The sequence below is a fragment of the Ceratotherium simum genome, chromosome 15 (genome assembly GCF_057802395.1).
Source record: "Ceratotherium simum simum isolate JZ-2026a chromosome 15, ASM5780239v1, whole genome shotgun sequence".
NCBI lineage: Eukaryota > Metazoa > Chordata > Mammalia > Perissodactyla > Rhinocerotidae > Ceratotherium > Ceratotherium simum.
In genome coordinates, this window is record NC_141914.1 from 60,157,473 (window position 1) to 60,180,736 (window position 23,264).

Consider the following 23,264-nt stretch of genomic DNA (forward strand, 5'->3'; position numbering starts at 1 on the left):
CCTCCTCGGTTTCCTCACCAGTACTTCTGATTGGAACTCATAGCCCAGACTCTCCTGTGCCATCTACCTGCCTGCAGCCTTTCTTTCATCCGTCCCCAGCTCAACTCAGTTCTGAAGGGTACTGCTGCTTCTTCCTCATGGGAAAGTATTTTACAAACCTGCTCAAAATTCAAAGGAAGTCATTGAGAGAGGCATTGCTTAAAGCAAAAGATTAATGGTAGAAATGTAGGCACCAATGGAAGAGAGGTTTTTATTTTAATTAATGAAGAAAGTAAGTAACACTGGTTGGGAGAGGGGAGAGCGTAGTTTGCAGAGTGGTTCTCAGCCTCTAAGTAGTAACCATCTAGACCACTAACTACGCAACATCTACCACCGAACTATACAACCACCTGTGTAAAAAGTCAGGCTTCAAATCCATAGTAAAAATGAGAATTATTACAGGATTGCCCTTGAAATCTGTAAAACTAACATTTTTATAGTTCTTTAGAGTTTACAAAGCACTTCCACATCCATTATCCTCTTTGGGCCTCAAACAACCATGTGAGCTCGGTAAGGCAATCTGTGCTGTTATTTAGAGGAAAAACAGAGGTTCACAGTCAGCGAGATGTACTCAGGGTAGACTCAAATCTGGGTCGGCACCCAGGATCTGAACCAGCGATTCCTGGGCTGCCGAAGCAGAACATGTGAATTTAACCGCTGCGCCACTGGAACTGCCCCAATCCCAGGTTTTCCATTTCATTATTTTGTCTCCCAAAAAGCCCAACAGCTAAGCTTCACAGTTTTAGAAATTGAGCCAAATCTGTTTAGAAGGTGTGATAGTGAATTTTATGTGCCATTTGCAACAGGTCCAGGCTGTTGTGCAAGCTGCTCTGCCGCTGGGGCATAAGACCCCAGAAGGTGATGCTCATGTTATTTTAAGGCACTGTTTCCTGGATGCTGTGGCACGTGGGGTCAGCATGTGAGGCACAGGTATGCACACTGGATAGAACTCAGCTGATTTTGATGGTTCAAATATGATAGTACATACTTGCTTATTTACTTTTTAATTTTTTTGAAATGCTTCTCTCTTGCATTCATACACGGAGAGATTTTATTGAAGAGAAAGCTGACATCTGTGGGAAACTGGACTTCCTACTTGAAAACCCCAGTATGAGACTAGTCTCCCCACTCACAGGACTTGAAGAGGCCTCCTGCCCTGTTCATCTTTGCGTCTGGAAGAGCAAACTCCTATCTGGCAGCTCAGTCCTAAGGAAAGAGCAGAAGACTGGCTGGGCTACTCATGTGCTGTTACTCCTTCCAAACTCAGAGGTCACTTTATCTCCCCTTGGGCAGAGCAAATAAGGCAGCAAAGGGAGCCAGGATTCTGACGTTAATGGAGCTCTCTCCAGGGAAGGAGATCTCAGGAGTGGGGAGGCAAGCTCCACCCTGCTCCAAGCGAGTGACGATTACATGACAATGTAGGTGAGACGCCTGAGCCTGCTCTACAGTCAGGGCTTGATTCATAGAAGCTCTTTCAATTAGAAACCCACAGACTCATTTCTGGTTCCAGCTCCTCCCTTAACTGTGGGATTCAGGGCAAGAGACCACAACCGTCTTGTTCACTGCTGAACCCCAAAACCTGGACTGGTGCCTTGCACTGCACCTGTAATAATAATAATAACAATGAGGATGATAATAATAATAATAATAATGTTTTTGAATAAATTGATTATCCTCTCTAAATCTGTTTCCTCATCCATAAAATGAGGAATGTGATCTTGATGGCATTTAAATTTCCTCCTTGCTCTAGTGATCTAATTCTGCAATAGTTAGGGGGACTCCGTACAGCTGATACACCTCTGTGGGTTTTGTTCTGGTTTTTATAAAAGACAAAAGGATTTGCTGCCAGCATTGGCATTTAGTCTTTGCATATTGAATTCCAATATTCAGAAAGGGCAATTCACTTAGAATGGCAACATATGTATAATTTGCTAACAATGTTGGGGTTAATTTTTCTCTACCCCTCAAAGATCCCCGTCAGTTTTAGTAACAGTCCCAGCATTTTCTTCCATTCCTTATAATTTTTTTTAAAAACTTTAATTTTGGGATGGTAAAAAGCTGATCTCTATTAGTTAATTGTCCACAGCTATGCTACTATAAGGTCTTTTCACCTTAAAACTTTAGGATTTCATGGAACAAACCCAACGTTGCCAAGCATTCAGACAACTGTTTTAGAAAATAATCTCCTCCTCACCCACTGAGGCAAAAACAAAACCGTTCTCCAATTGTTGCCCTATTAGAGATGAGGAAATAGGCTCAGAGAGTAGTATGACCAGGGTACAAAGCTAGTAAATGGCTGAGCCTGGTTCTGAGCACTTTTTAAGGTGCCTTTGTGTCTTACTATTATCTTATTAAGCAATTGGTACTTATACTCTCGTGCCCCATTGTCCACTATGCAGCTAGAAAGTTAACGTGCTCTGGAAGAGGGCATGCACAGAATATAGTAGAATTTAGGACGTTTTCCTTAGAAAATAGAACATTTCTTATTTACATTTGAACAGATTTGCCAACAAAGGCAAATATCATAAATCTAAAGTGAACAGCCTGAAAAGGCACAGTGAAAAACACCACAGTAGGTGGATGAATTCCGCAACCCTAAAAACAAAGGTTCTTCAAGGCTCAGACCTCCTTTATGGCCTGCTGTTTTGGTGTGGAGTCTGAAAGACCATCTGTCTACTTTGTGTCTGACTTATCTTCCTGTCAGACAGGAACTGGAATTTGAACTTTGCTCTCCAAAAGCCAAAGGCCAACTAATTTAGAAGGAGACTCTCAAAATCAATGATGGTTTCTTCTAGTTTCATTTGTTCTGTCTAAAGTGATTAAAGGATTTGATTCCCAGATAACCATGATCCTTATTGCTATTTTTACAAATCACATTAATTTCCATACTTAGCTCTGATCACTTGTGGCATTCCTGAGGCAAGTCTGGATGCATGCAGCATTCCACCCCGAGCGCCTTTTCAAGTTCCCAGCAGACTCCAGTGCTGGTGAGTGATGATACCTTTATTGTACTAGCCCCAAGGTGTGGAAGTTGTTTCCTGTGGCCTAGACTCAGCCCCACTCTTCCACTTGTTGGAACATCTGCAAATACTTTTTTCATTTCAGAGGCATCTGACCACAGCTAGCCTCCCATCTGGATTGCTTCCTTTCTCCTGATTGCTCACGTAAGGCATCAACAAGCCGGGAAGGCACTGAGCAAGACAGAAACCGGGAGACCCTGGGGATTACAGTGGAGTGCTTGGAGGTTAGTTCCTATGGGTTTTCTCAGACTCATTCATTCATTGATTCATTCACTCATCACCCTTTGTCAGGTGGTACTAGCAATGCCAATGTCAACAAGCAGCGGTCTCAACCTCACACAGCAAACAATCTATTGCAGGCTTCATTTATTGTCTCAAGGTAGGGCATTAGATTAATCAGTTTATAGTAATAAAACATATTTACCAAGTGTCTTATATGTGTAAAGTTCCACAATTGCTTTAATTCTTATCTTTAGTAGGTATAGAGTTTATGGAATATTTAACTTAATCTCTTTGTTTCCTCACCTTGAAACTGCATAAAATGGGAAGCAATACACTCTAAAGGCTTTTGTAGATAATAATCATTCATTAATTTAAGAAATACCATAGGAATCTTTCCTTGATAAATGAAATGATAAATTGTGTAGTGCAGAGTAATCATATTCCTTCATATGTTTCACTTGCTTTAGGCCTGTACGTTAAGCTACAAAACTGCTTAACTATTGTTAGAAAGAGACTATATTTTAAAAAGTGTTAATGCAGTTGGATCATTTTTATGCTCTTATATGATATTAATTCCAAGTTTTTTATATATATTATGCACACATTTGCACATTTTAATAAGTTACCTTTAAACTCTCATTTTATTATAATCAAATCATACAAAGATCTAATTAACTCTGTCCTGGGAGTTGTTAAGCAATAATTATACCTTCAAAGCACCAGGAGATTCAAGGTGTATACAGGGCGTGGCCCATCCACTCATGATTTCAAAAGCACATGGTTCTTCAGGTCCTGTTGGGGCTCATCTATTTGCACATCTCCCCTGCAGGAGTTTGGAGTAATCAGGTCACTACATCCTGACACTGCAGTCTCTGCCACTCATTGTTTGCAACCTGACGTAATGTCAACAGACCGCAGAGAAGTTAGCAACAGGAAAAGGAAGACGCTTTAATTCCTAAGGCCATTCCCAGGGTTCAGCAGGACATATATCCTATATCAAATCATCTGGTATCAAATCCTACAAGTGAGCTCCGCCAAAAGGTTGAGCCATGCTGTCTGACTGTATCATGTTCTCCAGTTGCAGTGCAATACCAAGGCACCCTGTTGTGAGCTGACAGTCTTCCAAGTTTGCTAAAATTGAAAAGGCAGGTTGTTGCTCTGTCAGTGCTTCCGTTTTGCTGCAGAACATTTCACACAGCACCATGCCTTGGCTAGTCTTCATTTAGCCAAGATCTTAATTGGACACCTTGGAAGCTGACAGGGGTTAGTTCACTTCTCCTTCAGCCTTGGCTTCTCCCCACTCCCCAAGGTTCCCTGTCTTACGACTCATAACAGAGCAACGCTCTTAAAAACAACATGAAAATACATGTCAAGGGGCAGATGGGAGCTAGTTGCCTGAGAACTCTGAAGAACAAAGAGAGTGGCTCTGTGGTGCTTTGTTCAAATTAGAACAAGACACCCCTTCCTCAGGTGGATGCAAAGCACGTGTCGCAGCAGATGAAGCTTGGGGCTGGAGTTCAATGCCTACCTACCTCCTCAGCCAGGCACCATTTTGCAGTCAACAAACAGCACAAGTGTGTGGTGCCCTGGCAAAAAGGGCATGAATAGCCTGAAAACGATGGCAGAGGGCATTAAGAACGAGGACAACTTGAGGACAACTTTGACAAGGAGAAGGATGGAAAACAGACAGTACTGTGTGGTTTTGTCTTATGATTTTCTAAATAGAAGAGACTGATTAAGGATGGTATCTGCCTTCTTAATCAAGTTAAAACGACTGTGGTGACTTTTCCTTTCCCTCTGGAAGGATCTCTTCTAAAAACTGAGACCAGGAAGGGGTTTTACATTTACACAAAGATGTATGTAATGTATTACTATTCTGAAGGTGATCTGCATTTAAATAGAGACCAAAGCCACTTAAACATTACATAATGGGTCAGTTTTGTCTGTTCACTGCTCTATCCTCGACACCTAGGACAATGCCTGATTGAGTAAATCTCTAATCCTAGACTTTCAGTCCCTGAGCAAGAGAAAATTACACCAAGATGTCTCGCCTTCAAGATTCCACAGACCAAATTAGGAAGAGTCATCAAAAATTAGTTTTCTCCTAGGCATTTCACAGGCTGGAGGTCTCAGCTCTCTTATAAAATACCATCATCACAAATACTACTCCAGTACTGAATATTTAAAACTTTCATTGCACATCATGAAATATTTGTCAACTGACAATGAAATGTCTATAAGCCAAATCTTTTATGTAAGGATGCAGCCTCCCACACCGTATTTCAGTACTTGATAGACTAAGTACAAATGAAAAAACTTGGTGGCACAGGTGTATTTAAACATTATTTTATACTTATGTAATTTTATACATGGATTGTCATAACAGTGGTGCATTATTTATAATAATTGAATATATCACCTTCCTCCAAAGATTTCAAAGCATCTTTGGTGAGTAAGGAACAGTGCTCTCCACACCTCTGGTGAAGTAGGTAGGCTGTAAGCATTATTTTATCATTCCAGGATCACACGTGAGTCAGTGGCAGGGCTGGCATTACTCACTCATGACACAAGTTCACAGCTCTAACCATCAGAGTACTGCCTATGCATTCATTCACTCACTCATTCTCTCCTTCATTCGAAATACTCATTTGATGCAGTTTGTCAGGCACTTGGGCTCAAGTCCCGACTTCCTTACTGAACTCACAGCATATGAATGTTACTATCTGTAAAAGAGAAAAAATATTCTCATAAAAAATAGTTAAAATTCAGAGCAGATTTTCCTGCACATGGTGCTTAATCCTAATTGTTCCAGTGACATACCTACCAGTGAGTCCCATGTATACTATAGAGCTGACTGAAACACAAAACATTTAAAGACAGACTCTCTCTTATGTTATAGATGTTAATCATGTGTCTATAACATAAGGCTTAGTTTTTTGATGTTTGCTTGGTACAGCTAAATACTTGCGTTTTCTGTGTCTAATTAGAAGTTTCAGCCGTGTATTACAGTTGAGTTGGTACAAGATGTTCAAGACCATCAAAAGATGAACGTAATGGCTTCCTCGTGTCATGGACTGAATTTTTTCTTTCAGTTCATTTGTCCTTTTAAGTAATTTTACTATTTGTACCCTCTCTCACTGAATTCACAATTATTCCTCTTGCCAAACCACGCCCCCACTCTTGACTGTACAAATTCAGTTTCATGCATGCATATGCAAGCCATGTGCACCGTCTGTTAATAAAGTAACATAAACAAATTATAGGCACATCTTAATGATCTTTGAGTTCTGTGTTCGAATGGTTTTTAGACGGTTACCTACAGGCGCAGTGTAAGACCCTGGCTCACAGAGGTAATTTTCAGCGTGCGCCTCGAAATCCAGTTTGCTCACAGAGCGCAGCCGCCTAACTGTGTGAGCTGCATCTTGACACTTTCCTTCCCCGGCTCCCAGCCCCTCGCCGCCCCTGGGAAGGCTTCTGCGCCCCGCTCGGGGGACCGCGTGGCAGCGCCGCCTCGCCCAGCTCCCGTGCCGCAGCGGCGCGGCCGGGCGGGGGCTGCGGGAGCCGCGGCACTTCCCGCCGGCGGTGGAGCGACCGGCCGGGCGCCGCCCGGCTCCGCACGCACTTCCTCGCCGCACGCGGCGTCTCGTGAGAGGCGCCCCGCCCTGCCGAGGCCCGGGGACACGAGGCCCGCCTGGCGTGACAGCGCCGCCAGCTCAGCCTCCGGAAAGACGGCCACCGGACGCCACCAAATTCCCAAACGTCCCCAGCGCTGGCCCTCCCCGAGTTCTGGAGAAGGCCGGCCGTGGGCTCAGTCACCCGGGCGTCAGCGCGCCGGCTTCCCGGCAGTCGGGGCTGAGGCGGGCGCCCTGGGGGCCCTCCCGGCTCCCTGCCTCGGGCGGGCGCCCGCACCCCGTCGGCGCGCTGCGGGGCGGCCGGGCATGGCAAGCTGCGGGCCAGCGCCGAGGCCGCGAGGCCGGCGGGGCGGGCGCGAGACCCAGTCATCGCCCGCGCCCTCCGCCTTCCTCCGCCCGAGGTCGCTGCCTCACAGCAGCGGAGATGGCATCTTGTCGGTTAAAACGAGGGCATCGCCGCTCGGGAGGCGGAGGGCGCGGGGGCGGGCGGAACCGGGATTCCTCGGGGGATTAGGCGGCCGGCTCGGCACGCGAGGCGGATCCGGGCCGCCAGGAAGCCCCGAGCCAGCGCGGAAGGGCGGGCGCGGGCGGCGGGGCGGGGCCGCCGGGTTGCGTGACCGGGCGCCCGGCGGCCGCACGCACTTCGTGCCCCGGGCGGCCCTCCCGCTGGCCCCGCTGGCGGGCGGGGAGGCGAGTCACGCTATGGCTCGGGGACTGGGCCGAGTTCACCGCGCAGGACACGGCGTCTCTGCTATCAGAACGTGGTACCGCTGGGTAATAACACCGCGCAGACAGGCTGTATTAAAGGAACGGGGAAGCCGAGCTGCTCGGTCAAGAAGCAGTCACGCCAAGGGAACTTGACAAGCAGAGCTTTCAAGAGGCACGGCGCACAGGTGCGGCTCGTGGGACGTGCGGACGCAAAGGAACCGGACCGAGGACTGCGGCTCTGAGAAGCAAGTTTAGTCCACTCTGCACGAAGATTAATAGCAGAGTCGTGATTCTGTGCATGCTGCCGTTCCTCCCAGAAGCGTTATTTCCAGTGTTTTATTTTAAAATCGAAGGTGCCTGAGTTCCCTCCATACTAACTGGGGAGTATAACCTCTTTTACATGGTGACTCAAGAGTCCCAAGGGCATTTAAAAAAAAAGGTGACTGACGTTATAGTAGGCCATAATCTAAGTTCCTTCTCAACATCATGTGAGCAAAAAGTGGTTTTCGCTGATATCTGTTCATATAATTCAAATGATTGTAGGTTTTTAGATAAATCAAGTTTGGAGGGCAAAACAAAAACATTTACACCAAGACAGTTTAGCATAACACCAGTCAACTGAAGCTCGCATAATTCGACACTAGCTTATTTTCTATTTATTTAAACTTTGATTTGGTGGATCTGTGCTCTTATTTATCTCCCTGTTATGATTACCCTTAGGGCTATGGTGCCTAGTCACACACACAAACACTTATTTTTGCTGTACAAGTAACACACCGTTATAGAAGAGGAAAAATCTCCTGGTTAGGATACCTATCATAAACTCCCAGGAAGCCTTTTCAAAATACACATGTTCACCTCTCAACTTACCACATGTGGAAAGGGAGCAAGATTCACTGTTTAATTTTAACATCTTAGCGCAGCTAACTCAGACTCCGCACTTAAGTGTAGGTAGGAATGTTTGTTCTGTGTGCTTAGCACTCTTCCTTTCTCCTGGGACAGGATGCCCCTCCTCCTCAGATGCTGCTTCTGCTTCGACTCTTCTAGACATGTAATTAGAAAGGGAGTTGTCATCACGCAGCCTTGTCTACCTGGTCCCCACAATTGGTCAGGAGGCGTGTACCTGACTCCTCATGGCTTCAGTGATTTGGTCAAGGGATTGGTGTGTAACTCAAGGTGTGCCAAACAGTCATTTCCTGGCATTTTTCTAACTGGTGGTGGGGAACAGAAGCCTCCTCTCGTCATCTTGGTGGCAAAACTGAACTGTCAGCCAGCACTGCCCTGCCATGTGCAGAGACTGTAAATGAGGATGGAACCAGCTCTCATAAGTGGTCAATTCAAACGGCTGAGACTCTCTGACTCGCTCGAGTCCCAGAGTCTGTGTCTGAAGTGCTCACAGCAGTCCTGCTTCCTGCTTCCCGAAGCTTGGCTGTTCAGCTCTTCTGTTGATTCTGTGAGGTGCCCTGCTATCCTGAATACTAAAATACACATTGATAGCAATAATTAGCAAAATGTGTATTTAGAATCCTATTTAAATACAACTTTTTGGATTTAAAATACTATTTTTAACTTGCTTTTTTCATAAGCCAGTGGGACATTAATCACCAAAGAACTACATCATCATTTCCAACAGCTGCACAGTTTTTGTTTGCTATATCAATATTTCACATTTTGGTATTTCCAATTTGTAAACATGAAAAACAAGATTGTGATTAACACTAAATATATGTGCTAATAAGAAAGAACTTTCCCAGAAGCTTCCAGCAACCTTCTCTTGGAGCGTGTTTGGTCAGAATTGGGTCATTGGCCCATTCCTGGTTTAAATCACTGGTAAAGGGGAAGGGACTAGGAGAACTGACCTAATCTAAGCTCATTCTCAGAGTTGGGCTGATTCACACATGTGCTTGGGGGTTGAGAGAAGGGCGGGTGAAGAGGTCTGGGTTCCTGAACAAAAGCACGAAGGGGGATCAGGTGTCCACTGCAATAGTTTTGAACATTTCTAGGTGTTTAAAACATAATAAGTGTACTAATTTGTGACTCCAAAAACAATATTTAAGAGTGCTAGTTGCTCTATACCCTTGCAAACCAGGGCTACTATAATTATTTTAATCTTTTTCACCTATTTGATAGATCTGGTAATAATATTTGATATTTTTTATCAATAGGTCATAAGAAAATATCTTTAAGATGTTTTACAACTCATTTAATGGCATTAAAACATTCTATGAGATATAACAAAATGACAGGAAAATTGCTATAATTTGTTTCCTATAAATTCCATAGCTACCTAAAATTATAGATACAGAAACATGAACTTCATCTCTATAAAGGTAGAATGAAATCACTTCTGCCAATCACTTATCAAAACAAATGTGAGTTAGACTCTTAGATGCCTCATCAGAGTCCTATGGAAATCTCAGAAAAAAAGAAGCAATCATTTCATTAAACAAGCAAATAAATTCTACAAAGTTGTTTTTTAAATGCATAAAGCAATCATAAATTTTCAGTCTTTGCATTCATTAACATTTATTAAATGCTTATAGGCTAGATATTGGATGCTAAGAGTTTAATAAAAGGAATATGGGTAATTTACATTACAGATTAATCTCTTAAAGAACTATAAGTACCATGTTTTTGAGCATCAAATTCATTACAAGAGTTTTAAGTTAGTGCCGTTAGAGCTTTATTCTTTTTTGTTTTTAAATATATTCATGTAACAAATATTAAACTATATTTGGCACACAGTGCGTTTTTGGCTAAAGCTCTTATCAGTAGTGAACAGGCCACAAGAGAATATATTTACAGTCATCAAAGGTTTCACTGTAGTGCTTGACTTCCTTTTAATATTTGAGAGTAGATGTTAATCATTTAAAGGCCTGACTTGTCTCACTGGGAATTTTGTTCCATAATCATATTCTCGGGGCTAAAAAGAATTCAGTACACAATTTATTCCTGCACAGATGACAAAACATTTGAACTCCTAGAGAGAAATGCTATTTAAACATTGGGACTTTCATTTTATTAGGTTCTCAAGTTTACACTGCACATGTGACGGATTCAAAAATACACTGAGTGTAAACCCACAAACAGTATTTTGTGGCCAAAGCCACCTCCAGACTAGAGTTATTTGGGGTTCAAAATATACAAAGCAGCTTTGCAAAGGAGTCTGAAACTATAAATGTTGTTAGCAGTTAAGAAAAGAAAACAGTATTAGGAAAGAAAATCCAATCCACACCTTGGTGGGAATAAAATGTGTTGGGGTAAGTACAGGAAGCAAGTGGTCACTTGTAGCAGACCTCTTTTTTGAAAACTGGAAGCTGTATGGGAAAAGTTAGGAAGAAAGTAAGTTTAAGACAAAGTTCAGTTTCCAGAATTAAAGACTTTTGGGCTATTTACATATGTTACTAATCCATAGTAGGCTGCCGCCCCGTGAATAATGGCTGGCTGGCAGAGTCAGCTGACACATACCTGAGGACCAGGTGCTCCTGCTTACCCTCACATTCAGTCCAAGGACACTTCAGTGCTGGCCATGCCCTTGGCCACTTCCATCAGTGGGTAAAAGTAAACAATAAGTAGGATCTGACTGAGCTATCTTTGGAAGGGTTCTTTGGAAGGGTCAATAAATGAGACATTGTGTAATGAAGTGCCTGGCAAATAAAAGAGCCCAATAAACGTTAGCTTTTTAAAAATTCTGCACTTGCATTGGATGGAACCCAGAAACAGCAGTGAAACCTGTGGTTGCTTCCAACCTGGGAGGCCTGTCTGCAATCACATTATTCAAACTTCTGAGGGGATAGCATTGTCCTATGTTTTGGTTCACAGGATAAAGATAAAGTTGGGCTAACTGAAATTTGGCCCTGCTCCCTTTGTACAGTCCTGGGCTTACTTTGAAATGAGCAATCTTGGGTATATTTCCCAATGTTTTTATCAGACTTGCACAAAAGTCCTGTTCTCCTACATGCTTTTCATGGGGGGAGGAGGAGAAGAAGAGAGGGGACATACTACTACTTACCAAAATGAATGGGATGAATTAAATATCTTTGTACATATTGTAAATATCTAAATAAATTAGGTAAATTCATAACAGAAACACAAGCACAAACACTGTGTTCTGATAAACGTTAATACTACATCACAAAGGTCTGGGGATTGTGTAGAAAGACCTGACCGTTTAGTCACTTTACAGAGACTCTACTCCAAAACTAGGGAGCATTTTTTTTTCTTTCAGGAGTCACTGATTGACCCACAGGGGAAAAAAGAATAATAAAGGGTCACAGAAGAGGTTAAAAGAAATTTAATTTAGTTATCACTAGATTATTTTTGAGTCACAGTAAAAAGTGAAACTTAGCTGATTTAAAATTTAAGAATAGAGTAACAAAAAACTTTATTCAGTATGTCCGATGATGCGAATATTTTAAATTCTACTTCAGTTCCAATATGGCCAAAAATTGGGTGAGGAAAAGGAGAGGAAAAACAAAAAGGACAAAGAAAGAAACTGGGACTGAGAGAGAGAGGGAGAGACTGAGCCCAACAGAGAACCGAGGAAAAACAAGCACCAACACTGGGGAGAGGCTTACTGGATCACTTTTTTTTTTTTAAACCTATTTTGTAACACCCTGTCACAACTCGTCATCTGTGCTGTGGTCTTCAGGAATAACACTTTTCACTGCTACTCTTTAACAAAGGCTATTCTTCACAATTGATCAACTCTCTTTATCCTTGAATTTCTTCCTGGGCTTCCACTGTGCAATAGAACTTTCTTGGATGATGAAGATGTTCTATATATGTGCTGTCTTATGCGGTAGCAACAGGTGACTACTGAGCGCTTGAAATGTGGCTACTGCAATAAAGGAATGGAATTTTACACTTTATTTCATTTTTACTAAATTAAATAGCCACATGCTGCCATCTTCTTGGACAGTGCAGGTCTAAGGGACACCAACAGTGGAAGGAAAATTGGTCTCAAGGCCAATGTAGAGATGAATAAGTACAGATGAAATTAAACCACAGAATGAATTATATAGCCTTTCAGTTGGATCTTCTCCCATCCTTAAAATGTTTCCTTTCCTTATCATATACAGAAAGTACTCAGGAAATATTATGATTGCTACTAATCATACTACTAGCCAAACTAGCCTCAGAACAGAGTGATCTTGCTTTAGGTGTGCAATTCCTGTTCCAGATAAAGCACTCAATGGATCTGGATGAACTGTTTTTTGTGCCCTATACCTAAACCCCCATTGTTACAAAAATGAGAACAGTTCTACCTTCATTGTCCCTCAAAGAAACATACTGAGGATGAATAGCTCTGAAACCTTTGTGCTTCTCATTAAGCATGCTCTACTTGATACTTCATTGGCTGTCCTCTGCAACCCTCAATCCTCTCTCCACTCCTCCAATTATTGCTTATCTTTCCAGATGAAGAAAGATGTTCTCTTTGAGGGGGTGGAAACAGAGAGTTGCTGGTAGACCTTAGGGCAAAAATATCAGTCAGGTTAAGTGTACAGGGTACCTCTATCCCCAAGACTTTTAGTGCTTTGAGGAACAAAGCTTTTAGGTGTTCAGTACTTCATGCTGTCATTTTCATTAATAAATAGCTATCAACCAGCAGTCTGACTCTGTTCCAGCACTGCTCTGCATCAATGGATCACTTCTAAATCTACAGATTTAAATTAACTTCCTTTGTATTTACTCAACCTTACTTCATTCAATAGTAGCTGCTGTCTCTTTCCCTGCTAGTGAGTCTCCAACCGTTTTGTTTCTTGGAAGAGCTGCATTTTTGACCTCATATAATCCCCAACGAGGAGATACGTGGGCTATGACTGAGTCACTTGCAAATCATACCAATGGCTGCCCCTGCCTGAGTTAGTCACAGAGCATCATCCATCCTGGTATGCAGCGCTTGTCTCGTAGTAGGTCATCAATAAATCCTTGCTTTATGAATGAAGGAAGGAAAGTAAGTCAGGTATAAGGGTGGGAAGCCTTCTATAAATAAACAAATTGTGGACTAGGTGTCTCAAGATACCTTTTTTTTTTTTTGTGAGGAAGATCAGCCCTGAGCTAACATCCATGCTAATCCTCCTCTTTTTGCTGAGGAAGACTGGCTCTGCGCTAACACCTATGGCCAATCCTCCTCCTTTTTTCCCCCAAAGCCCCAGTAGATAGTTGTATGTCATAGTTGCACATCCTTCTAGTTGCTCTATGTGGGACGTGGCCTCAGCATGGCAGGAGAAGTCAAGATACCTTTTAAACTAAGCCCACCATCTTGACTACTTTTGCACTAGAATGAAAATTTTACCAACACTTTTCCAATTAACTTGTTCTGGCTAGAATGACTGAGACCAGAGATGCCCTTTACACCCATGACCTCTACAAGCCATGATGTCTCCTCTTTCCGCTCAAGAGTAGTAACTGCCCAGTGCTGGGTGCGCCACAGTAGCCCTAGAGCCAGGTGTGATAGTGAGATGGACTTTGGCCTCCAACCCAGGCAGCATGTCTCTCCAACCCGCCGCAGGCCTGGGGACGTCTCCCTCCACCCCAGTGGGAGCGACTGCTCCCACTACTCCAGCACGCCTTTCCCGCCTCGCCTCCATGCCCCTTCCCTCTCTCTCCCAGCGCTCGCGTAAGAGGAGCCTTTCCCTCCAGTCCCCGCCACGAGCTTTCCCGCTTCCGCCTGCGCGCTGGGCAGGGGCCGGGCAGCAGAGCCCCGCTTCCGCGTTGGCGAGCGGCGTGGGCCGCGACGTCACCGCGCCCTGACGTCAAGCCGACGTGCGGCCCGGTCTCCCGGGAGACCGGGGAAGCCGTTTCGCACCCGGCGGAGTCGAGGTCTAGGTGAGAGACAATGAATGTCTTCCGTGAGCCCCGGATGACCCGGTGCCCGGGACGCGGTTCCGGAGTGGAGGCGGGCTGGCCCCGGGAGAGGGCCGGAAAGCAGAGCTGGGCCCGCGCCCCGCCTCGTCTCCTGCGCCCCCCGCCTGTCTCCGAGCCCGCCCGGTCCGGCGCCCTCCTCTCCCCCGGAGCGCGCGGCTCGCGCCCCCCGCACCCTCCTCCTCCTCTTCCTGCCCGCGGGGCCCAGGGAACGGGTTAGAGCGGCGCAGACTGAGACCCTGCCAGCAGCGCCGGCCGGCCTCGCAGTTGGTCTCTGTTGGGCAAATCCCGCCGCCCCAGGAGAGTCTGGGGACGTGCACTTCCGCACTGGCCCCGGCGCCGCCGCGCGCGGTGCGGTGACTCGCGCCGGGCCTGCGGTTCTCCGCGGAGGGGCCTGAACGCCGAGCGGGAGCTGATGGCCCAGCGGGACGCTGGTGTGAGGAAGGGCGTCGGAAGCAGCAGTCGAGGATGTGTGTTTCTGACATCTCCTCGTGATCCTGTTAGGCTCACAGATGCCTACGTACCTGCTGCCAGTTGTCGCCACAGCCCTTGCCGAAGGGCAGTCTACACGTGTGTAATGGGAAAGAATAAAAGGGACTCATTTGATAAAACACGAAGTAATACAAGGGTAAATTAAAAATTAAAATTTTTTCCTGTTGCCAAAAAAGAAAGAGACCTTCCCCCTGCCTTTCTTGAGAAACCTCATAATTGTGAATGCTTCCTCTTTTCCTTTAATATGTATGCAAATCTTTTAAAGACCCAGAATGTATTTTCTCGAGGACCTGGGAGCCATTTCTGTAACAGGTCAACGTCAAGGAAGATAGCGCCCCTCTCTACGTATCACTGGAAGTTTAGCCTAGGGGCCTTACTTCTAGTAACCAAGTGCTTTGTCGTAGAGATATGTATTCTTGAGAACAAACGCAATTAGCTAGCACGAATGGCTACTTCAATTACCGGGTGAATTTAAAATGAACCATGAGAGAGTGTATAGCAAGCTGTGTGGAGGACAAGTTGACGTTTATCTTGAGAAATGTATGTAATGGATTGTATCTGCTTGGCTGTATAAAGAGTGGGATTTCTTTCTTTGTAATCTCATTAGCCAATTGGCCGTGATGTGCGTCACAGTCTAGTTAAATGCTTATTCTATAAAAAAACTTTTATTTCTGCATTGTGGAGAGATTTTCTGGGTTGGCGGGATATTTTTTTTTTTTTTAATTTTTCCTCAGTAATCAGAACCTGCCAATTCTTCCCCTTTGGTATAGTAAGGCCACAAGTTGGAATAGAATCACAGACAATGAAGATACTAAATAAAAACTGTTCCACTGGTGCCTTCTTTATACTGTCGCTAGATCCATGCTCCCAAGTAATTTTTTGGGTGGAATTTTAAAAGGAGATTTAGTTGGTAATTTTAGGAAAAATTCTATTCCCAATAGAGTTTAATTAAGATGATGCCATCTTATTTTACTGATGGTGAGTCCACTGTAAAAAGGCAGAGATGAGAATAATGAGCCTTCTGTGAATAACGAGCTCTTACCACATCACCAAGACAGTCTGCCAGCCAACAGGTTATTATGCACCTGGCCATGTGGGCCTATGTTAACTATGCTAGTTAACTTTACTAAACACACACACTACATTGTGTTACGTTTATATGGGAAGACAGCCCATTAGTTATTTGTTTTAAACATCTGCTCTTTAAAACAGGGGGCTTTGTGCTAACACAGGGAATGGAGACTTTTCTCTTCCAGCAATGGTTGCACGATTTAAAAAAATACTGCCACTACAGGAATTTTTGTCAACTACAATTTCCCTGCCACCTTGCTGTGGCTGAGGTTGCTGTCTCTGATAGAGCACTATGCCTCTCCAGGCTCTCTTTGTCAAAATCCTGCCCTGATCAGAAGCAAACAGCCTCAGGAAGCCTTCACTAATTCCCCACTCCCATCAGAAAGATAAGTCATTTTTCTTTCCTGAACTCCTAGATTGTTCCTGGCCCTCAGGCCTTCTCCTTGCTGTGGAATTGTGCCTGTTTCATCTTACTCTGCTGCCTCCCGTCATCCCTCACTCCTTAGATGTGTATAAACATTTCTCAGTCGTGAAACTGGACTGTCTATTCTTTCTCCATATTTGGGAAAGATTAAAAAAAAAAACTCAAAATGCTCCTCCAGTCATCTTGTGTGGTTTTATGGAAGTAGTCATGGAGTTTTATATTGAATTGTTTTATTAGAAAATGAAAACCTATTAAAAGTAAAATATCTGCATAAAAGTTATATAAATGTCCATCTTAGGTAAAATCGATGCTTGGCTTCTCATGCTGTGACGACTCTGTTCAGTGCCTGCATATCATATTTAATCTAACTCTAAATATTTTTTTCTGTACTTCATCATTTAAACCAACATTCATGTCACTATTGTTTTTCTTCTCTGCTTAACTAAAAGAGTATATTTAGGTATTTTTCTACCAGCTTTTCAGAAAAACTTGTTTTTTTAAAATAACTGAAATAAATGAGTCTCTGTAAAATTTTAAGTGATCTTTATTCCATACTTGCAAAACAAAGAATTAGTAGTAAACCACCACAGAAATTACAATTAGACTGTAAAGTTCTAAGAAAGAAAATATCGTTTCTAACTCAGTAGTCTCTCTCTATAGATCCTTCCTGTTCTGTTGGCCTAATAACTAACTGAGAAAACCCCAGTTGTACCTTGTAACATTGAGTTGATGAAACAAACATCTGTTGAAACACTTATCACCATTCATCCCCAAATACTCCCAGGAATTTATATCTTTTAATTTGAATTTCCTTCAAATTATTTCAATTCTGACTATTGCCATCAATGTTTTTAGATTATTTTACTTCAGAGCTCCCTCAGTATATTTTGGGAAATTATGGATCGTCACATTCCCATGCATGCATTACCTGAAGAAATCCAGAAGGTATGATATTATATTGTGTTATTACAGCATAATCATTAACAGCATTTTAACAGAAAATTCTAAGACCTAGGGAAGTGAATTGAGAGGTTTTATATTTGTTTTGGTTAGGGGATCTTCATTGAATTGGTGGAACGGGGAAGGGAATAATCATAATAGTCAGAATTGCAGAATTCAATTCAGTGCAAAGAATGTTTGACCTGCGAAACAAGACAGATATGTGATTCCAGCAGTGTTTGACCAGGTGTTTGTGTAGCCCTTGTGAGAAAAGGGCCCGGGAATGTCCAAATACTATATTTACATATTTTTCTAGCAGCTTTTCAGAAAAAAACTTTTTTTTTTTTAAAAACTTGAAATGGTCTGTTTAAAATTTTAAGTGATCCTTATTCTGTATTTGCAAAACAAATAATTAGGAGTAAACCACCACAGAAATTAGTAATTAGTTTGTAACTTTATATGATGTTTAATTTTCAAGTCTCTCTCTCTATGGGAATCTATTTCAGTTTCACCCTAATTCTTGCCACTTACCGTGCACCAGGCACTGTTTTAAGCCCTTTCATTTATGCCACTCATTTAATCTGTTGACGATCAGTTCTTCTTCAAGTTTCTATGCTACTCTCCTCTGTGTTAGTTCATGTCTGTCCACAGGCAAAGCATTTCTCCCGTGTTTAGTTTGGCAATGTCTACATTGTTAACAGTGTGATTTTAAAAATATCTCTTTGAAACTAATTGACAAATTGTGAATTAAAACCCCAAACCTTAGCTATATCATTAATCATTCAGGATGTTCAGTAAATCTATAGTCAACTCTTAATAACCACCAATCTGTTACTTTTTAATGAAAAATTGCAGTCAACTCTCAGATATGCTTTTGTGCTCTGTGCGTCTTGCTTTGGGCTGCCTGTTAGCATGTACTGATTGAACTTGATGCTTACTGTTACTATATGTCCTTCAAATTTATGTAAACTGTGACCTACCAGGAACTGGAAGGGAAGTTCAGTTACCAGAAAAGATCTTTCAAACAATTGTGTTTAATTCACTTCACTTTTTAAGTTGAGTGTAAGAGAGAGAGAGAGCTCATCTATGCTCTGCTTATCTGAGAAATGGTGCTTATATGTGTTTGAAGACATGGAATGTCCTTCTCTCCCTCAGCTGAGTTCTTTCAATATATGAGTCTGGTGTGGTAGAGATTAAAAGGAACAAAATGGGGCGGCCCGGTGGCATAGTGGTTAAGTTCGTGCGCTCTGCTTTGGCAGCCCAAGTTTTACAGCTTTGGATCCTGGGCGTGGACCTACACACCAGTTGTCAAAGCCATGCTGTGGCTGTGTCCCACATATAAAGTAGAGGAAGATGGGCATGGATGTTAGCCCAGGGCCAGTCTTCCTCAGCAAAAAGAGGAGGATTGGCAACGGATGTTAGCTCAGGGCTAATCTTCCTCAACAACAACAACAAAAAAACAAAAATAAAACAACAATCTGCAAGAAACAGTACTCTTCAGATGCCAATCATCTGTCAGGAAGAGAATATATCATGACATGAAAAAAATAACTCTAAAACACAGTGTATGATTTAAATGTCGTATAAGAGAGTGCCTTCTCTGAGAATGGGGATGGTCACGGGAGGAGTTTTGTGCAGGAGATGGAACTGGGATTGGCCCCTGAATGGTGAGTGTTTCCATAGACAGACGGGGAATAGAGCATCCCAGGCCAAGGGAACAGAAGCTTCCTGGTGAGAAAGAGCTGGCCAAGTTAGAGAATGTTTAACAATGTAAATGTTTTGAATACATGAAAGAGTATGTATTTATCTTGACAAGGTTTCTATGAGAGTTGTAGAATGTTTTTTCTCATGTTTAAGGTACTTTATAAGTAAATTGTTTAAAATTTACTTGTAAGTAAATTTTAAATTTTTAAGTAAATAAAATTTACTTAAAATGCTAAAACCAAGCATTTCGTATATCTACAGTTATATTCTCAAAGCAGGAATGGCAGGCAGCTGTCCGTACAATGCAGAGAAGTGGGGACGCCAGGAGCAGCTCAGCGGCCTAGGGCCCTGGACCAGTATGCTGATTGTAGCCTTCGTCTTGCTGAATGTTTAGATGTAAAGTGCAGCTGTGCATTTGTTCAGACCCACGTTATATACATTTATACAGCAAGTATTTATTGTCTGTTGTGTGCCAGACACTGTTCTGGGTACTTGATTATAAAACAACCAAAATGTATACATGCTACGTGCATCCCGCAGCCTATTAAAGCACAGTCTGAGAACAAGTCAGTTACTTGTTTTCCATAACTTCTTACCTGTGTTTGACTCATCTAGACTGTCCCTAATGTAAACTTGTGAAGTTGCCTAGTGATCAGGCAGTATTATCTATTTAGTCAGCTTGCATACATCATTCTATACAGAATCATGTTAGATAGATAGACAACTTATAATGGCAATAGGAACACTTTAGATTAGAACCATTTCATTAGTAAGAAAACAAATCATTTTTTTTCATAATGGCTTGGAAATTGTCCTCCATTTCTTTATTGGTTAAAAAAGGATGTGAGGCAGGTGGATCAGTGTGCAGTAACAGAGAGATCTCTCAAAGGCTTTTTTTTTTCTTGTTCTCCTGTTAACTTTTGTTAGTTTTTATGCTGGCTTTTCTTTCTAGAGAAACCCCTGCTGTGTTTCCTTTTTCTTTTGTGTCTAGGCAAGGAAGGTTAGTGTAGAAATCAGGGAAGAGAAAGGGAGGGGAGCCTTTCCTCTTTCTTTCTTTCTGTACTTTTGCTGTGTGATATGGAAATGGGATGGTTGATAAATTACATGAAAGATACGTGATAAAGAATGTGGAAATGACTGTACTACACTGTACTATTAATAGCAAAATACTAGTAGAAAGAATTGCAAGAAACAGTAAAGGTGGTGAGGGAGATGGCACCAAAGGGAAAGTGTGGAGGAGAGTGTTGATGATGATAAGCTGTAGTTAGAAAATTCATTGCCTGATCACAGGGCTAAGATTGTTAAATCATCTCCTCGTGGTCTTATCTTCTTAGGGAAACTTAGGGAAGAAAGGATAAGATAATCTTTTGACTCCCATTCCTGGATCTTTTTGCTTTTTATCACAGTTTCTGACTGAGCATAAGATACATCTCAAACTTCCGTATCCCCAAGTGACAGAAAATGCACCACAGGCCCATGGCTGGACAGCAAGACCACACTCATCTCCTTTGTCCGCTGCTAGACTCGACAGTTTACTTCTACAGGGCTTGGACCATGTCTCTAAATCTCTCTCTCTAGACTGAGCTGCCTCCTGCCTATCTCGGACCTCCGATAACCAACAGCTTTGCTAGAATTTTCATCCAGCATTTTGAAAGCAGAATGTGCTTGTAATGGTAGTACAGTTCTGTGTTTAGGATTTCAAACTTAAAATCACAACTTAAAACTAAAACAACACTAACAGATCAGCAAAGTAATAATTCTATATCTTTTCCCCTCCTGAATGTCAACACATTTTAGAGACATATGGACTCCTCTTTTTAGAAAAAAAGCAATGAGCAACTTTCCTTTTGCTGTTTTTGCTAGGGAACATACACAGAAGTCAAAACACCCCAACAAACTAGTGGAAAAATCGGCTATTTTGCAAAAGTAAAACTGATCTCTTGTTTTTGTAAATGGTGACAAAATGAACACTTGTAATAGGATTTTAGCTTCAGGAGATATTTATTACCACAGGACACAAAGTAAAATAAAGAGACCAGAGTTGTTTATTTTACAAAACAGAAGTGGCAGTGCAAGGGCTGGAGAGCACACTGTTCTTTCTGGGATAACAATCCCTTTCCCTAGCAGTAACAGCTCATTTTGTCCTGTTTCAGCAAAGTAATTTTAGTACTTTGGAACTTTGAAATTTATTCGGAATAACAGTTTTATATTTCCAAGCACAGGTTGTCATTGCCAGAAAAAATAAACTTAATTTTCCAGGTCATTTTGGGCCACTGTGGCTAGGGTCAGATTTGGTGTTGAGTTAAAGTAGAGGAGAAAGAAAGTGCAAATGGTCCTGGAATTGTTAGCACTAGCATCCTGGAGCAGGAGTGGTGTGTGTATGTGGGCGCAGGTATGTGTGTTGTGTTTTTAAGCAATTGCAGTTTTAAAACCTAACAGTAAAAGAAAGAAGCTGCTGTGTAATTTTTGGAGAGACCATTCACTTAATATTGTGACCCAAGAAATTCATTAGGAAAAAATTTTTTAAAAAAATATTACTATGAGGGGCCAGCCTGGTGGCGTAGCCGTTAAGTTCATGTGCTCTGCTTCTGCGGCCCAGGGTTCACAAGTTCGGATTCCCGGGTGTGGACCTACACACCGCTTGTCAAACCATGCTATGGCAGCGTCCCTTATAAAGTAGAGGAAGATGGGCACAGACGTTAGCCCAGGGCCAATCTTCCTCAGCAAAAAAGAGGAGAATTGGCAACGGATGTTAGCTCAGAGCTAATCTTCCTCACACACAACACACAAAAATATTACTATGAATCTTGAAAAATCTGCATTTGTCAATTTGTAGTCCAAAATACTTTTGCTGGCTGGCCATAGAGGGTCATAGAGTTTACTAAGATGAGGTTTCCTAGTGGGAAAAATAGATATTGGAGGAAATATACTTTGGAAGCATATTTAGATAAACATAGGTGTGTTATGTATAATTTATGTATGAAGCCAACATTTCTTGAAATTGCTCTATAAATTTCTTTATGGATTAATTTCTGGTATTTTAGTCCCAGATTGATTTGTTTTTATTTTCATTATTTTAAAATTAAACTTCTTATTTTGAGATCATTATAGATTCACATACAGTTGTAAGAAATGATACCAAGAGATCCCTTGTACCCTTACCCCAGCTTCCCCTGATGGTAACAACTGTCAAAACTGCACTACAATATCGCAACCAGGATATTGACATTGATATAGTCAGGATATAGAACACTTCTGCCACAACAAGGGTTCCTCATGTTGCCCTTTTATAGCCTCATTCACCTCAACCACCCCCTTCACACACCTCCACCCCCAACCCCCACCCCCAATTCATGACCCCTGGCAACCATTGATCTGATCTCCAATAATTTTGTATTTCAAGAATGTTAAATAAATGGAGTCATGCAATGTGTAACCTTTGGGATTAGTTTTTTTACTCAGTGTAATTCTCTGGAGCTTTATTCAGGTTATTGCATGCATGGGTAATTTATTCCTTTGTATTGCTGAGTGGTATTTCGTGGTATGAATGTACTACAGTTTGTTTAACCTGTTGAAGAAGATTGGGATTTTTTCCAGTTTTTGGCTATTATGTATAAAGCTGCTATAAACATTCATGTATAGGTTTTTATGTGAACGTATGTTTTCATTTTCCTGGGATAAATGCCCAAGAGTACAATTGCTAGGTTGTATGGTAGTTGCATGTTTAGTTTTTTAAGGCACTGCCAAACTTTCTAGAAGGCTGTACCGCTTTACATTCTCACTAGCAGTGTATGAGTCATCCAGTTTCTCTGCATCTTTACCATCATTTAATGTTGTCATTAGTTTTTATTTTAGCTTTTCTGATAGGTGTGCAGTGATATCTCATTGTGGTTTTAATTTGCAATTTCCTAGTGCCAGATGATGTTGGATATCTTTTCATGTGCTTATTTGGCATCTCTGTATCCTCTTAGGTGAAATATTTCTTCATGTCCTTTGATCATTTTCTAATTGGATTTTTTTGTTTTACTGTTGAGTTTTGAGAGTTCTTTATGTGATCTATATACTAGTCCTTTGTCAGATATGTAGTTTGCAAATTTTTTTCCTAATCTGTAGCTTTTCATCCTCTTCACAGGGTCTTTTGCAGAG

At 42.1% G+C, this 23,264-nt stretch overlaps 1 protein-coding gene across 1 annotated transcript in view; it reads left to right on the plus strand.

The window, feature by feature from the left end:
- The first annotated feature begins 14,409 nt into the window (after positions 1 to 14,409).
- The window catches only part of LEKR1 (leucine, glutamate and lysine rich 1), a 184,189-nt gene continuing 175,334 nt past the window's right edge, over positions 14,410 to 23,264 (plus strand). Inside the window, exons 1-2 of the mRNA XM_087440104.1 lie at positions 14,410 to 15,116; positions 17,331 to 17,420. Of these exons, the coding sequence (XP_087296230.1) occupies positions 14,904 to 15,116; positions 17,331 to 17,420 (303 nt within the window). The 5' untranslated portion in view covers positions 14,410 to 14,903. The remainder of the gene's footprint in view (positions 15,117 to 17,330; positions 17,421 to 23,264) is intronic.